This window comes from Lagenorhynchus albirostris, chromosome 16, assembly GCF_949774975.1.
Source record: "Lagenorhynchus albirostris chromosome 16, mLagAlb1.1, whole genome shotgun sequence".
Lineage (NCBI taxonomy): Eukaryota > Metazoa > Chordata > Mammalia > Artiodactyla > Delphinidae > Lagenorhynchus > Lagenorhynchus albirostris.
The window spans coordinates 675,219-691,322 of NC_083110.1; the positions used below are offsets into that span (position 1 = coordinate 675,219).

General features: G+C 40.6%; 1 protein-coding gene across 1 annotated transcript in view; it reads right to left on the reverse strand.

Moving 5' to 3' along the window:
- The window catches only part of FMN2 (formin 2), a 312,579-nt gene that overhangs the window by 170,947 nt on the left and 125,528 nt on the right, over nt 1-16,104 (reverse strand). Inside the window, exon 6 of the mRNA XM_060126886.1 lies at nt 15,483-15,627. Within this exon, the coding sequence (XP_059982869.1) occupies nt 15,483-15,627 (145 nt within the window). The remainder of the gene's footprint in view (nt 1-15,482; nt 15,628-16,104) is intronic.

Sequence of the window (16,104 nt, forward strand, 5' to 3'; positions counted from 1 at the left end):
TAGCTCTTATGTTTAAGTTTATGATCCATTTTGAGTTAACTTTTGTTCACAGTAGGAGTTAAGAGGTACAAATTCATTTTTTTGCATGTGGATGTCCAGTTGTCTCAGCACCACTTGTTGAAAAGACTTATCCTTTGCCCTTGAAATGTCTTGGTACCATTGTCAAAAATCAATAAACCATAAACAACACTATTTATTTCTGGGCTCTTAATTCTATTCCATTGACCAATACGTCTATCCACACTGTCACACTGTCATAATTACTGTATCTCTGTAATCACTGTGTAATCAGGAAGTATAACTCCTCCAACTTTATTCTTCTATATCGTTTTGAATATTCTGAACCCCTTGCATTTTCATATGAATTTTCAAGATTGGCTTGTCAATTTCTGAGGGGGAAAGGCAGTTGGGATGTTGTCTAGACACGGTGTTGAATCTGTGGAACAATTTGGTGGTGTCTTCCATCTATAAATACAGTGTGTCATCCTGTTTATCTGGATACACCTTAACTTTCTTCAGGGTCTTCTAGTTTTCAGTGTATAAGTCTTAGACTTCTTTTGTTAAATTTATACCCAAGTATTTTATTTTTTTGATGCTATTATAAAGGAAATTGTCTTCCTAATTACATTTTTCACAGTGTTAATTGCTAGTCTCTAGAAATAGAATTGATTTTTGTACACTGACTCTATATCTTGTTCAACCTCATTGAATTCTTTTATTATTTCTAATAGTTTTTTAGTGGATTCCTTAGGTTTTTTATATCCAAGATCATGTCACCTACAAAGAGAGACATCCCAATCTAGATGCCATTTACATATTTCCTTTTCTTGCCCAACTGCCCTGATGAGAATTTCTAGCACATTGTTAAACAGAATTGGTGAGAATGTATATCCTTGTCCCCTTCCAGATCTCAGGGAAAACATTCAGTCTTCCATGTGAGCTGTGGGTTTTTCACAGACGCTCTCTATCAGGTTGAGGAAGTTCCCTTCTATGCCCAGCTTCCTTCATGTTTCGATCATGAAAGGCTGTAGGATTTTGTCAAATGCTCTTTCTGCATCTATTGAGATGTTCACAGGGCTTTGATCCTTTGTTTTGTGTATTACAGTAATTGATTTTCATAGATGAAACCTTGCATTCCTAGCATAAATCCCATTGGCCATGGTGTATAATCCTTTATACGTTTTGCTGGATTCAGTTTGGTAGCATTTGGCAAGAATTTCTGTCTATATTTGTATAGGATATTGGCCTGTACCCTTTTTTTTCTTATGATGAGTTTGCCTGGTTTTGATAGCAAAGTGGTCTCACAGAATGAGATGGGATGTGTTCCCTCCTATTTCAGTTTTTGAGATTGTGAATGACCAGTGGTAATTCCTCTTTGAATGTCTGATATAATTCACCAGTGAAGACATATGGGACTGGGTTTTTCTTTGTGGGTAGTTTTCTTTTACTGATTAAGTCTCTACTTTCTATTCAGATTTTCTATTTCTTCCTGAGTCAGTTTTTCTAAGAATTTGTCCATTTCATCTAAGTTAACTAATGTGTTGTCATATGATTGTTCATAGTACACCATTATCCTTTTTTATTTGTATAAGGTCAGTAGTGGTGTCTTTTCTTTTATTCCTGATTTTAGTAATTTGAATCTTCCTATTTTTCATGGTCTAGCTAAAGGTTTGTCAATTTTGTTATCTTCTCAGAGATTCAACTTTCAGTTACATTTACTTTCTCTATTATTTTTCTATTATTTATTTCATTTATTTCCACTCTAGTGTTTATTCTTTCCTTCTTTCTACTTGCTTAGGGCTTACTTTGCTCTTCTTTTTTAGTTTTTTAAGGTGGAAGGTAAGATTGATTTCAGATTTTTTTTCTTTTTTAATAAGATATTTACCACTATAAATTTCTCTGAGCACTGATCTACTTGCATAGTACTAAATATATTTAATATATTGTTATATATAAAATATGTATATATTTATATACAATATAAAATTTAATTTATTGTGATTTCACCTATATTCATTTCAAAGTATTTTCTAATTTTTCTTGTGATTTCTTTTTTGAATCATTTGTTATTCAAGGGTTTAATATTTACAGATCTGAAAATTCCCCAAATTTTTTACTGATTTCTAATTTAATTCCCTTGTGATCAGAAACCACACTTTGTTTTTCAATAGTTTTATATTTATTAAGGCTTTGATCTCCTCAAATTAATTAAGGCTTGTTTTTTTGTGTGTCCTAACATATGGTCCATCCTGGAGAACGTTCTACAAATGCTTGAGCAGTATGTGTGTTCTGCTGATTCTGCAGATGCTGAGTGGAATGTTCTATGTCTCTTAGATCTAGTTTGTTTATACTGTTGTCCAAGTCTTCTATTTCCTTGTTTATCTTCTGCTTAACTTTCTATCCATTATTGAAAGTGGGCTATTGTACATAGCCCACTTACATACATACATAGTATTAATTTCTCCCTTAAATTCTGTCAGTTTTTACTTCATGTATTTTGGGACACTGTTGTTAGATGCCTACATGTTTAGAAATCTTCCTGGTAGATTGACACTTTCATTATTATGGAATGCCCCACTTTACCTCTGCTAACATTTCTTTTAAGTCTATGTTGTGTGATATCAGTATAGCAACTCCAGCTCTTTTATGGTGGTTTAAAGTTGTTCTTTTTACTTCCAACCTATTTGTATCTTTGAATCTGAAGTATGTCTCTTATAATACAATATATGCTTAGATTTCTTTTCATCCAATCTGATAATGTCTGTCTTTTGAGTGGATTATTTAATACATTCACAGTTAAAGTTATTATCCATATGGTTGAATTTATATCCGCTATTTTTCATTTTGTTTTCTGTATATCTTATGTCTTTTTTGTTCCTCTGTTCTTCCTTTATTGCCTTCTTTTGTAATGGATGGATACATGGATTAAGTGGATATTTAATTCCTTTAGTGATTTCATTTTATACAGTATTTGAGTCTTCTTAGTGGTTGCTCTAAGTCTTACAATATTTATCTTAATTTACCAGAATCTACTTCATATTTATACTGACTTGATTCCAGAAACATAGAAACTTCACTCCTCTATACATCCATTCACTCACCACCTGTTTATGTTATTACTGTTACACATACTGTCTGTGATTTATATATGGTACAAACTGTTATCAATTTATGTAATTATATGTCTTTTAAAGAAGTTGAGAGAGGGAAGGAAAGAGATATATTCATACAGCTTGTTATATTCACCTTCTTATTTACCCTTTATTGTTCTTTTCACTGTTTTCTGTAGATTCGCACGCCACATGGTGTCACTTCCTGACTGTAACACAACTTTTGTTTCTACTAGTTTCCTTTGTTCTCAAATATATTTCATTTCTGGGTGTCACAGGCTCAACAACATACAAACTGTTTTATGCAGTTGTTTTTAAGTCAGTCAGAAGAATCAAGGAGAAGAAATACACAAAATACACAGTATTTTGTGTAGATGAAAATTATGTTTACCAGCAGTGGGTGTGTGTGTGTGTGCGCGTGCGCACGTCTGATGTAATTTACCTTCAGACTGAAGAACACCCTTTTAGTATTAGAAGGCAGGTCTGGTAGCAAGAAATTCTCGCAGTTTTTGTTTATCTGAGAATGCCTTTATTTCACCTTCATTTATGAACCTTGTTTTGCTAGATGTAAGATCTTGGTTGGTCGCTTTCATTTCAGCATTTGAATATGTCATCCCACTGCCTTCTGGTCTCCGCTAGTTCTGGTAAGTCTGCTGCTAACATTGCTGCAGTTTCCTTGTATGTGATGAGTTGTTTCTCTCTCACTGCTTTCAAGACTTTTTTCTTTACCTTTGGCCTTCCACATTTTGACTAAGATATAACTAAGATCTCTTTGTATTTGCCTACTTGAAGTTCATGAAACTTAGATGCATATATTAGTGTTTTCATCAAATTTGGGAACTTTTCACCCATTACAACTTCTAATAATTTTCTGCACCTTTTTCTCTCTCCTCTCCTTCTGATACTCACATTTCATGTACATTGGTCACTTAATGGTATCCCACATTTTTCTGAGGTTTCAACTTCCTTTTTTTCTGTTTTTCAGACTACATAGTCTCTATTGATTTATCTTCAAGTTTGCTGATAGTTTTTTTCCGCCACCCGTCACAAACCAATTGTTCAACCACTTAGTGCTTTTCTTGTTACATTTTGGTTATTGTACTTTTCAGCTCTAGATTTTTTAAATAATTTATTTTTACTGATATTCTCAATTTGATGAGACATTATCATCATACCTTCCTTTATTTCTTAGAAACTGTTTTCTTCAGTTCTTTGGAGACATTTAGAATGGTGCTTTGAAGTCTATTTCTGTTAAGTACAACACATGGGCCCCTTTGAACAAAGTTTTTGTTGCCTGTTCATTTGCTTCCCTGTATATGGGTCACGTTTTTTTGCTTCCTTGTATGTCTCATCTACTGTTGTTGAAAACTGGACATTTCAGATAACATAACAGCAGCTCTGGGTACGGACTTTCCCTTCTAGGCCCCAGAGCTTATTGTGTTTGTGTTTCCTTGTTCATTTGCTCAGTGACATGGTCAAACCCGCTCAGGGAAGTCTGTGCCTGCTACCTGACCTTCCTGCACACACGCTTCCCCACGTTTTTATCTAAAGTGAAAGCTAAAGAGTGTGCTTCTGCTCCTTTAACCACTTAAAGCTTTACCCTTAACCACTCTGTGGGTGAGATAACAGGGCACGCCTTAGAGCAGGGATCCCTAAACCCCCTTACTGGTCCGTGGCCCACCAGGAGATGGGCCACACAGCAGAAGGTGAGCGGCGGGAGAGCAAGCGAGGCTTCATCTGTATTCACAGCCACTCCCCATCGCTTGCATTACCACCTGAGCTCTGCCTCCTGTCAGATCAGCGGTGGCATTAGATTTTCACAGGAGTACGAACCCTACTGTGAACTGTGCATGCAAGGCATCTAGGTTGTGTGCTCCTTATGAGAATCTAATGCCTGATGGATGATCTGAGGTGGAGTTGAGGTGGTGATGCTAGCACTGGGGAGCGGCTGCAAATACAGATTATCATTAGCAGAGAGGTTTGACTGCACAGAGACCATAATAAATCAATTGCTTGCAGATTCATATCAAAACCCTATCAGTGAGTGGCAAGTAACAATTAAGCTGCATCTGGTGGCAGGCTTCATAGTGGCAAGTGAGTTGATGTACTTCAATTGTACAGCTGCATCTGGTGGAAGGCGTGAAGTCAGAATCCGACACTTATTTTAGTCCGCGTGTGTCCCGCCTATTATTTTATTTACCACTTCCGGCCATGCCTCTTTCCTGCACTGCGCACTTGCTCAGTCATAGTTTTCGTAAGCCCACAAGCTAACTCTAGCCGAAATGAGTAAAAAATAAACATCACTGGAGAGCTTCTTTGAAAAGGGGGAAAGACCCAATGATGAGACAACAGAAGACTCTAAGACTGCCAATGAAAAGAAAGTTGCATTTAAAAGAAAATATCAAGAGTCATACTTAAATTATGGGTTCATTGCAACAGGTGATTCACATTCTCCAAGCCCGCTTTGTATAATATGTGGTGAGTGGCTATCCAACGAAGCCATGAAACCTTCAAAATGGCTTCGCCACATGGAGACCAAGCACACTGCATTAAAAGACAAGGCTTCGGATTTTTTCAAAAGAAAAAAAAACGTGAACACAAAGAACAGAAGCGATTATTGAAGGCCAGCACTTCGTCAAATGTATCTGCGCTGACAGCATCATTCTTAGTGGCTAACCGCATTGCTAAAGCTAAGAAGCCCTTTACTACTGGAGAAGAGTTGATCCTGCCTGCTGCTAAGGACATTTGCATGAACTTTTAGGAGAGGCTTCAGCTCAAATTGTGGCACATGTTCCTCTTTCGACTAGCACCATAAGTAGATGAATTGATGAATCAGCAGAGGATATTAAGGCACAATTGTTAGAGAGGATTAGTGAGTCTCCATGGTACACCATCCAGGTTGAAGAGTCTACAGATGTTGACAACAAGGCAACAATGTTTGTTTTTGTGCAACATGCTTTTCAGGTGGATGGGCCTGAGGATATATTATATGTGCACTTCTGTTGCCAACCAACGCCAGAGCTGCAGAACTATTCTCAGTCTTTGAATGATTACATATCAGGGAAACTGAATTGGTCATTTTGTGTCGGTATATGCATGGATGGAGCAGCTGCCATGACTGGACGGCTTTCTGGTTTCACTACTCTGGTCAAACAGGTTGCTTCTGAATGTGAGTCTATGCACTGTGTCATCCATAGAGAAATGCTGGCTAGCTGAAAAATGTCACCTGTTAACAACGTTTTGCAGGATGTGATTAAAATTATCAACCACGTTAAAGTACATGCCCTTAACTCACGTCTGTTCATGCAGCTTTGTGAGGAGATGGACGCAGAGCACACACGTCTTCTCTTATACACAGAAGTGAGATGGCTTTCCAAAGGTAGATCACTGAACAGAATTTTTGAGTTACGAGAGCTGCTCCAGAGATTTCTTACAGAAAAACAGTCACCACTGGCAGCACAGTTCAGTGACACAGAATGGGTGGCAAAACTTGCTTACTTGTGTGACATATTCAACCTGCTCAACGAACCCAATGTGTCACTTCAGGGGAGAAAGACAACTGTATTCAAGTCGGCAGATAAAGTGGCTGCATTCAAAGCCAAACTGGAATTATGGGGGTGACGAGTGAACACTGGGATTTTTGACATGTTTCAAACATTAGCAGAGATTTTGAAAGAGACTGAGTCAGGGCCTTCTTTCTCCCGGCTGGTGCATGATCACCTATCTCAGCTTTCAAGAGTTTGAGCATCACTTCCCAACCACAAAGACACCCGAACTGGGAAGGAATGGATCCATGACCCATTTGTGAATAAGCCAGGTGAAATCGACTTTGTCTGTGCTAGAAGAGGATCAACTGCTCGAGATCACAAATGACGGTGCCCTCAAAAGTATGTTTGAGACAGCTTCAGATCTCCACACGTCCGGATTAAAGTCAAGGCGGAATACCCTGAGGCTGCCACAAAAGCACTGAAAGCCTGCTTCCGTTTCCAACATTCTATCTTTGTGAAGCATGGTTTTCTGCAGTGACAGCAACCAAAACGAGTTTATGAAGTACAGTGGACATAAGGAACACACCTTGGGTATCACTGTCTCCCATCCCTCTCAGATGGGACCATCTAATTACAGGAAAACAAGCTCAGGGCTCCCACTGATTCTGCATGATGGTGAGTTGTATAATTATTCTATTATATATTACAATGTAATAATAATAGAAATAAAGTGCACAATAAATGTAATGTTCTTGAGTCATCCCCAAACCATACCCCCACCCCGGTTCGTGGAAAAACTGTCTTCCACGAAACTGGTCCATGGTGCCAAAAAGGTTGGGGCCTGCTGCCTTAGAGGGAATTTACAGAATTTTTTCCCACATTGAGCCAGGAACTAATAACTTGGGTCTTTTCTAATTGCTCCTGAAAAGTTGCAGTCTTGGGCATGCACACAGCCTTCAGGTTGCCAGACATGACGGACTTTATTTTTAAGCCTGGATTAGGAGTTGTCCTCAGGTCAATATTTGCACAAAGGTGTGTTTAAGACACTTGTGCAATGAAGATTCCACTCAGTTCTGATGAGTCTGATGAGGTTTAGGGACACTGTCCCGGTGCCCGTGCCCTGTCCTGATGGCTCCTGAGTGGGGGCAACGTGCACGGCCTTCCTGACATCCAGGGCTGACTGTGATCCATGGACGGCCCTTCTCGGCTATTTCCCTAGTTCTCCGTGGTTGCCTGGAACAGAGCTTCTGGAACAGGGGACTGAGGACAGTAGAGATGCCAGTTTCCTACCCTCCCAAGGAAGGGCCACAGCCACAGACAGAGCCTGTCCAGGCTGCACACACCAGAGGCTAGAATGGAGCATCTCAGGGCTCAGACACTGTGGGTCTCGCTGTCCTAACCGAGTTTCAGGAGGTCTTCTTGAGTGGGTGTTTCTCCATTTCCTCTGTGACCTGAGGACAATTTCCAGAGACTTTAAATGAGTATTTTTGTTATAATTCTCACCAGTTAAATTGTTGTTTTGCTGGGAAGAGGACCTGTCAAGCTGCTGGTCTGTCAGTCTAGAAGGCCCATCTCCAAAGAAATTTTTAACGTGATATTTCAGATGGAGTTTCAAGTTTAGTAATTTTAAAAATTCACTTATTAACAAAACCAAAAAATAAGCAGAAATGTTAGAAATCTTCCATTATGAACATCGTTTTGAAAAAGAAACATACATTTACTTGTATTTTGGTTTAAATAAAAAAGGTTTGGGACTTCCCTGGTGGCTCAGTGCTTAAGAATCTGCCTGCCAATGCATGGAACAGGGTTCGAGCCCTGGTCTGGGAAGATCCCACATGCCGTAGAACAACTAAGCCCGTGCGCCACAACTACTGAGCCTGCGCTCTAGAGCCTGTGAGCAACAACTACTGACCCCACGTGCCACGACTACTGAAGCCCATGCGCCTAGAGCCCGTGCTGTGCAACAAGAGAAGCCACCACAGCGAGAAGCCCACGCAACGCAACTAAGAGTAGCTCCCCGCTCACCGCAACTAGAGAAAGCCTGCACGCAGCAATGAAGACCCAACACAGCCATAAATAAATAAATAAAGCGTTTAAATAAAAAAAAAAAACAGAGATATAAATAAGAACATTAATTTTTCTTCTAAGTCTTAAATTTGTGCCCCCAAATAACTGGGAACATTTTTCAGCTTAGGTCACAGGAGGTACAGTGGGAACAACCAGTCTACTGTCAGCAGCATCACCTCCCACGGGCAAAGGCGGGAGCTATCATAATGGTAACTGTGTAAGTCAAACGAGAAATAAAATTCTCCTTTGCTCTCGGATAGTCCAGAATCCTGCCGCTGTCCATGGTATAGAAACGTACATTCCACCATGTAGCACCAAGACATCAAAATTAACTTCAGGTCTAATTTACCTAAATTCAATTCTCACTCTTATGTCTAATGAGAAAAACCTAAAGACTTTTGTTGAAAGATGAGAAGGACACACATTCAGTGAAGGGAAATATCCGTCAACAGCCCACGTCCGCATCCCTGAAACCATCAGACAGGAGCTCCCCGTACACAGAAGCCTGCTGCTCTACTGGCTGATTTTCTAGGGTTTTAAACAAGATGCAGGGAAATCTCTGCTTGCGGTGCTACTTTCAAAATCCATCCCTTATTCCTCTGTACATGTCTGAATGAAATACATTCTTCAAGGCCCACTTCAAGCCTCATCTCCTCCAACAGCCTCACCCTAAGTCCAGCTAACTCGCTCCATTTCAGTCCTGACCATGAGCAGCACCCAATGTGACCGGAGTGGTTAGTGCTGGCTCTCCCTGGCATGGCTGCTGCTTTTCTTTGCTGCACTCCCGGCTGAAATGGAGAAACCCTGTTCCCATCAGATCAAGAAAGGGATGCAACAGTGAACGTAATTTGTGCCCCCCTTCCCTCCAGTTTTCTGGGTTCTCCACACTAGCAATACTGAGAAATCACTCTCCCTTCACCTGACCAAAAATCTTTCCTCACTTTTGCAAGGATGAGTTTTAGTTTCCATAGATAATCATAAAAGGTAATGAATCTCAAGTATATTTTCCAAGCAACCCTTTTTTCAATGACTATGGATCATAATAAATAAAACACCCCAGCCATTAAAAATTAATACCCTTTTCTAATATACCTAGTCCAACAAAACCTTAATATCATCATAGTATGCAAATATGAAGTCCAAAAGAATTAAACTTCAGCATCATGATTAAATTTTTGCAATTCCAAAGTACTATTAATCAGATATAATTTTCCTAATACATCCAGCAAGGTCAAGGATCATTAGTCTAATTATATTTCCTTTTTATTATGTCATTAGGCTTTTTGATTATTTGTTTTGTAGCCATTTACTTACAAGTATAAAAATAATATTTTGACCAAAAGAAAATTTTTTAAAAAGAAGTTATTATTGTTACATTCTTTGAATTGACTGGGTATGCTCTACAAATAATTAGAGAAAAAGCATCTCCACAGAAAGTAATGAATCATTCAACATCTAAAACAAACCTAGGATCCACAAAACGTATGTTCTTCTAACTATAGCCTTGTATATTGATGTGGTTTTCTACATAAATACACTTTTAAGGCTTGCAATAGAAATGCATTCTATTATTGATAAAAACAAACATCCTGTTAAAAATTACAAAGTACCAAATGTTTATGATGTATTCCCCAAAACAGATCTAAATTGTCTTATTATAAGATATTTGGTATTTCAGACATTATTTTAGGTCTACGAGACAAATAGAACCATCCAATCAAAACACACCCTTGCCAGCTACGACAGGAAAACTTAACACCAGTACAGACAACTAGACTTATACCTCTCAGATGATCATTCAGGCCATCAGCCTGTAAACACTGAAATATCAACTGATTATGATAAAACATATTTTTTAATCTAAAGATAAATATTTGCACTTAGTACAAGTCAAGCAGAGATTCACAGGTAAAATACATACTCTTGTTTTATTTTCTGACCAACCAATCTTACGATAGTACTTAAGGTACAGCTCACACGTTTTCCCAGCGCCCCAACATAGTAGGAAAAATCATTTTAATGGCAATTACTATTTCACGTAAGAATACTTGGAGGCGTTACATTACACACTCCCACACAGGAACATTTAAGTAATGAATGCTTCTTTTCCCATTGTTATTATGAAGTTTTACAAAATACAAAAAAGGCTTTTTAGAAGTTAGGTCAGAAAGCACAGTGGCAAGATCGAACAAAATGCCAAATGTCTTTTATTAACTCCCCTAATAATAAGTAGCAGATTTAACTATCTATTTTTCTAATCATATTTCCAGAAGCTGAAGCCAAACAAATATTTAACTATCATGAATTCTTTTTCTCCCCCATTCTTTGGGCAGAGCATTTTAATCTGATAAATAGAACAGAAGAAACCCAGGAAGAAATTCATTTGTTGCATTAAATGGTTATATAAATGGCAATTATGTATTTAAAAAGCAAAACAGATTCTTTGGGGCTTCCCTGGTGGCACAGTGGTTGAGAGTCCGCCTGCCGATGCAGGGGATACGGGTTCGTGCCCCGGTCCGGGAGGATCCCACGTGCCGCGGAGCGGCTGGGCCCGTGAGCCATGGCCGCTGAGCCTGCGCGTCCGGAGCCTGTGCCCCGCAACGGGAGAAGCCACAGTGGTGAGAGGCCCGCGTACCAGAAAAGAAAAAAAAAAAAAACAGATTCTTTTCATTCACTCTTGTTAAGTTCTGTGTGCAAATTTATATTGTGGGAAGCATGTTCCTTTACACACCTTTTAAGGATTATTAGACATTTTTGACTTAAGGCATATTTTACAGAGACGTCCCTTTTGGTGGAATCAAAACTATCTCCACTCAACATTTGGTGGGTTTAACCACAGTGGCTGTACCTCCACCTACTATTTATTTGCCACACAAGCAAAAGGCCCTCATTTTTACTGCCTACAAAAGCTTATGTGTCTAAGGCTCACATCACTCTGATAAATTTTATTTAATTGGGCAAATGTCATATTTGGTGGTATCATAGTTTATGTACTTATCAAAGTCTGTTAGAATACAGAAAAGGCTTTAAAAGTATCTCCACGCACAATTTTATAAACGTAACTAGTCATTTAAATATGGAACACATATGAAAATCAGTACAAATTCAGATTCTTTCCAAAAAGGATCTATTCTAGTCTTCTTATAAATCCCATCCCACACTTGCCCTCATCTATAATATTTCACATCCACACCTATGGCTAATGATGAGGAACACAGGCTCTGCAGCCGGACGGCTGGGTCTGCACCCGAGCTCTGCCCCTCACTGCGCTGGGAGCGTGAGATCGTGCCTGCATCTCAGCTTTGTGTGCTGTGCACCAGGGATACGGGGTCTCCCTCACAGGATTAGGGGGTGGGATGAGCCAGCTTGGGGCTGCGCAGACAAGGACCACGCACCTGCAGGCTCCGCGGCGGCCGGGGCTGCTGCCATGATCCCCACTGGTACTAGTACTACTGCTGAAGCTGCTGCTGCTACTGCTGTTTCCCAAAGTATCTCTGCTCAGACCTCATCTGACACTGGATTAACTAGAAACCTCTTTGTCAGGGAATTCCTACTGTCAAGATCACTCCAGTGTAAATTCTCCCACTTCCCTGCTCATAAGCTTGGGTTAATTTAATCTTTCCTTGGACATGAAGATCCTGAGGTGACTTAGGGTCACTCTCAACATTAACAGGCACTGAACTCGCCTGTGAGACGCAGGACATGGGTCACCACGCACTCGCTCTGGGACGTTCCTTAAAAATTGGCAAGTGCGTGTGTGTGTGTCATGTTTCAAACAGGGACCTCATCTTCCTCTTGATTCCGTGGGTGACAGGGTTGTTGTTTCACCGAGTGAGCAGCTCGATATTTAATTCTGACCTATAAGCATCACGCTCATTTGCTAAAGGAGAAGTACATGAAATCATAGTCTGATAAAACTATACCTTCTCAGCGAATCTCCTTATGCTTTCATAACCTCACAATGAAGACCAGTGTGCTAAGATGTAGGCACACAACTTAAATACAGGTTCCGTGAAAAAATAAGGAAAGCTCTGTGTTGGGTTCCCTGGAGGACAAAGGGCTGAGAGACACCAGACATGCCTCACTGCAGCTACTCCAGAGTCCAGAGAGCAGCCCCTTCTCTTTATGCCACAGAGCAAGCTGTCCAGGTGTGGGACCTCTGTGGTCACACAGAAGACATATCTCCCGAGAGAGCTACTAAAGGCCAGTGCATCCAGCCACAGACTTACTTTCAAGAAGAGGACAGATCACAGAAATACTATCTAGCTCTTTTAAAGTATTTGGAGAAACCAGAGCTCTTGGCTTCCACCGTGTGTGAGAAGAGTGGCTAGAAAAACCTCCATAAACACAGGTTATAGCATCAACGGCAACCAGTCTCACTCGAAATCAGGGTCCACCTATACAAGGGCAACCACAGGTCAGTGGTTTGGACTGTGCAGGTCCGCTGACACACAGAGTCTTTTCAGTAGTAAATACTGCAGCACTACATGAGCTGAGGGTGGTTTTGTCCATGGATGTGGAACCTTGGATATGGTGGGACCCTGAATATGAAAGGCTGATTATAATTTGTAGAGATCTTGGATTGCACAAAAGTTGGTGCCCCAAGTCCGTGTTGCTCAGGGCTCAGTGTGCTTGCAGGCATATGGAAAATACGTTTTCCTTAAACGAAATTTTACATGTCTCAAGTAGTTGGAATGGGTAATTTTTTCTTCCAAATACAACAGAGTTAAATAAAACTGGCTTTCTTCAGCCATCTAACACTTTGTAGCAGATTTTTCTCTTACCAACATACTGGAAAAATTACTTTATCTCTCCCAAAACAAACCTGAATAGCAGAACTGAGTACAAGACCCTGGCCAAGGATATGCTGACAAGCTCATCAGGAGTCAGGATGGAGACTGGTCCACAAACCCTCTTTAAGCTGCAGGTCAATAGCTGTGTCACCACCAATGGGTGCAAATGACAGCACTGGCAAAGGCTCATACCCACAGTTTACTGATGGGCTCACGACAGGGTGAGGCCACTGTGCAGACATGACACAGCACATGATGGTCGTGTGGAAGGGGGCCATCTCATGCCAGCTACCTGAATCTGAAGTCTTCATGATTTGTACAGAAATCTTATTTCAGTAGGCTTAAAAACTGAATACTACGTCAAAAAAATCATGAAATCGTATACTTGCAGGTAACATGCGGCAGCTTCCTCATCTCTGTTCATTTAACAGAAAAAAAGTGGTGACAGGAGATATGGAGGGCGTGCTTGGCATTCTGGAGAATTTCATCCCTAGACTAGTGACGTCCGCATCACCCCTGCCCTTCATCACGTGACAACCCCGCTGACTAGCTCTACCCGGCCTCTGCGCTCCCTGCCCGTATTCCCCACCCAGACAGCTTTCCCATTTCTGATACGGTCCATGGGAAGAGGTGTGATGACTCAGCCTACATGTACTATATGCAAACATGCCGTTTAGAACATTTACCTCTGCCAGAAAAACGTGGTTTTCCATTTACCTTTATTCCATTGACAAAGCCACCTTGGCGATATTGCTTATTTTGAGATGAGTTATGTTCTGGCTTTTAATCACTACTGGGTATAGCCACTGATATGTATAAAGCCCTCCTCCTCTAGCCAGCTGCCTTATTTGTTAAACAAATATTTATTCAGTGCCTTTTCTGATCTAAAGTCTCCAGCAACCAGCTGTGTCATCATAAGTGGTTCTGAAAAATGCAACTGCATCACATTTGGGTTTGCATCATCGTCAGATTAATAGAGATGCCTGTGGTGAGGCTGCCCCCATCTCAGCTAGAGGTTCCGTTCAAACCCACCCCTCCTGGCTGGATTCCGCAGCACCCATCTGGGGGCAGCTGTCTGCTTTGAAATAAATATGGATGGACATATCTCTGGGTCAGACTTCTAGCTACAACTTCCAGGTCAGTAGCAAAAGTTCTCAGAATCACATCACCCCTTAGTTGCCACTCGCCTGGGGAAGCTGTGCCAGCTTCAGGCCTCATTTCTCTCTATTTGTTTCACCCAAAAAGACGGAGCTGCCCACCATCCCCCGCTTCAGGGTGAAGGATGGGCACCAGCAGCATTACCTTCCTTCTGGGTTCATTATTCTAAGACTTTACTACACTTTCCTGAATGGCTGCCTTGAGAAATTTACAAAATCATTTCACAATCAAGGTCACTGGCTGGATCAGTGGAAAAACATTGCATGAAAATGTTTTCCTCCAAATGCACTTTTCCTTATCTTTGGGACTCAGGTGTCACAGGATAGATCAAAAGTGCTGACACAGAAAGGAGATGTTGGAACTGGATACAAGAGTCTCTTCCCTGTGTCAAGTGCAAGGTGACTGTTTAGCTGGGTTCTGCAGGGCATCCACTCAGGTATTACAATAGCAACAAAATACCAAACACATGACTGGTTACTAAGGACTGGATTTCTTGCTTGCTTTCATTTGCTCACTCTTACCTTTCTTTCCATCCATACTAGCACTAATATGGATTTCAATCAAGTGACAGTTTGTTTCTAGACAACTAATTCTGGAAACAAACAATTGGTGAAATTTTGGAAATATGTATCATGAAGCTACAAATAAAGTAGTCAGAGCATGATCACTTGGTGGAGATGATTATTTGTTGTTCTATCTGGGAAAGTCTTACTTAACTTCATGTTCTAAAATGCTAACCTCTGCTACCTGCTTACAGACTGTGGAGGGTACACAGCCCAGAAAACAATGTGAATGTTTTTCTCTAATGAAAGTTCACACTTATGCCCGAAACACTGTCCAACTTCAGAAAACACATGAGTACTCACTTGTTTAGCCTTGGTCTTTGTGATGGTGTCAGAAATCGGTTTCTTCCTTTCCTTTACAGTAGTTTTAGAAAATAATTCCTCAAATTCATGACAATCTATGGATGGCTCTTCAATTTTTTCCCAAATAAGTGAAGCACTGGAGTCTCTAAAGTTAAGCAAAAGACCCATGAGAGAGCCATCAAACCAAACTGCAGGACATTACAGTGAGCAGGGACAGATGGGGACAGAGAGGACAGAGGCATCAGAGGAGCAGGGATAGGACGGCAGGCAGCAGAGGACGGAGGGAGATCGGGGGGAAGATGCTCTTTTCTGTACAATCACCATTTGCTTAATCAACGTGATGAGAAACAGCATCAATACAGAATGAGACATTTGCCTGGAAAGAATCATTTCCAGGAATTCTCAGTCATCAAGTCGCCATATAAAAACATAAAAGGAGAGCCCCTCTCTGTACGGCTCTCAAGGCAGGAAATGTCTGATGTCTCACAAACCCAACCTGACCCATCAGCTTGGGTTATTTGTGGGTTGAAAATAAATCACTTCAGGCCCATAGAGGCACCTTCGTCTCCCCACCACTGCCCATCACTGCATGTCACCTGACTCTTCAGTGACTGTGGAGTCA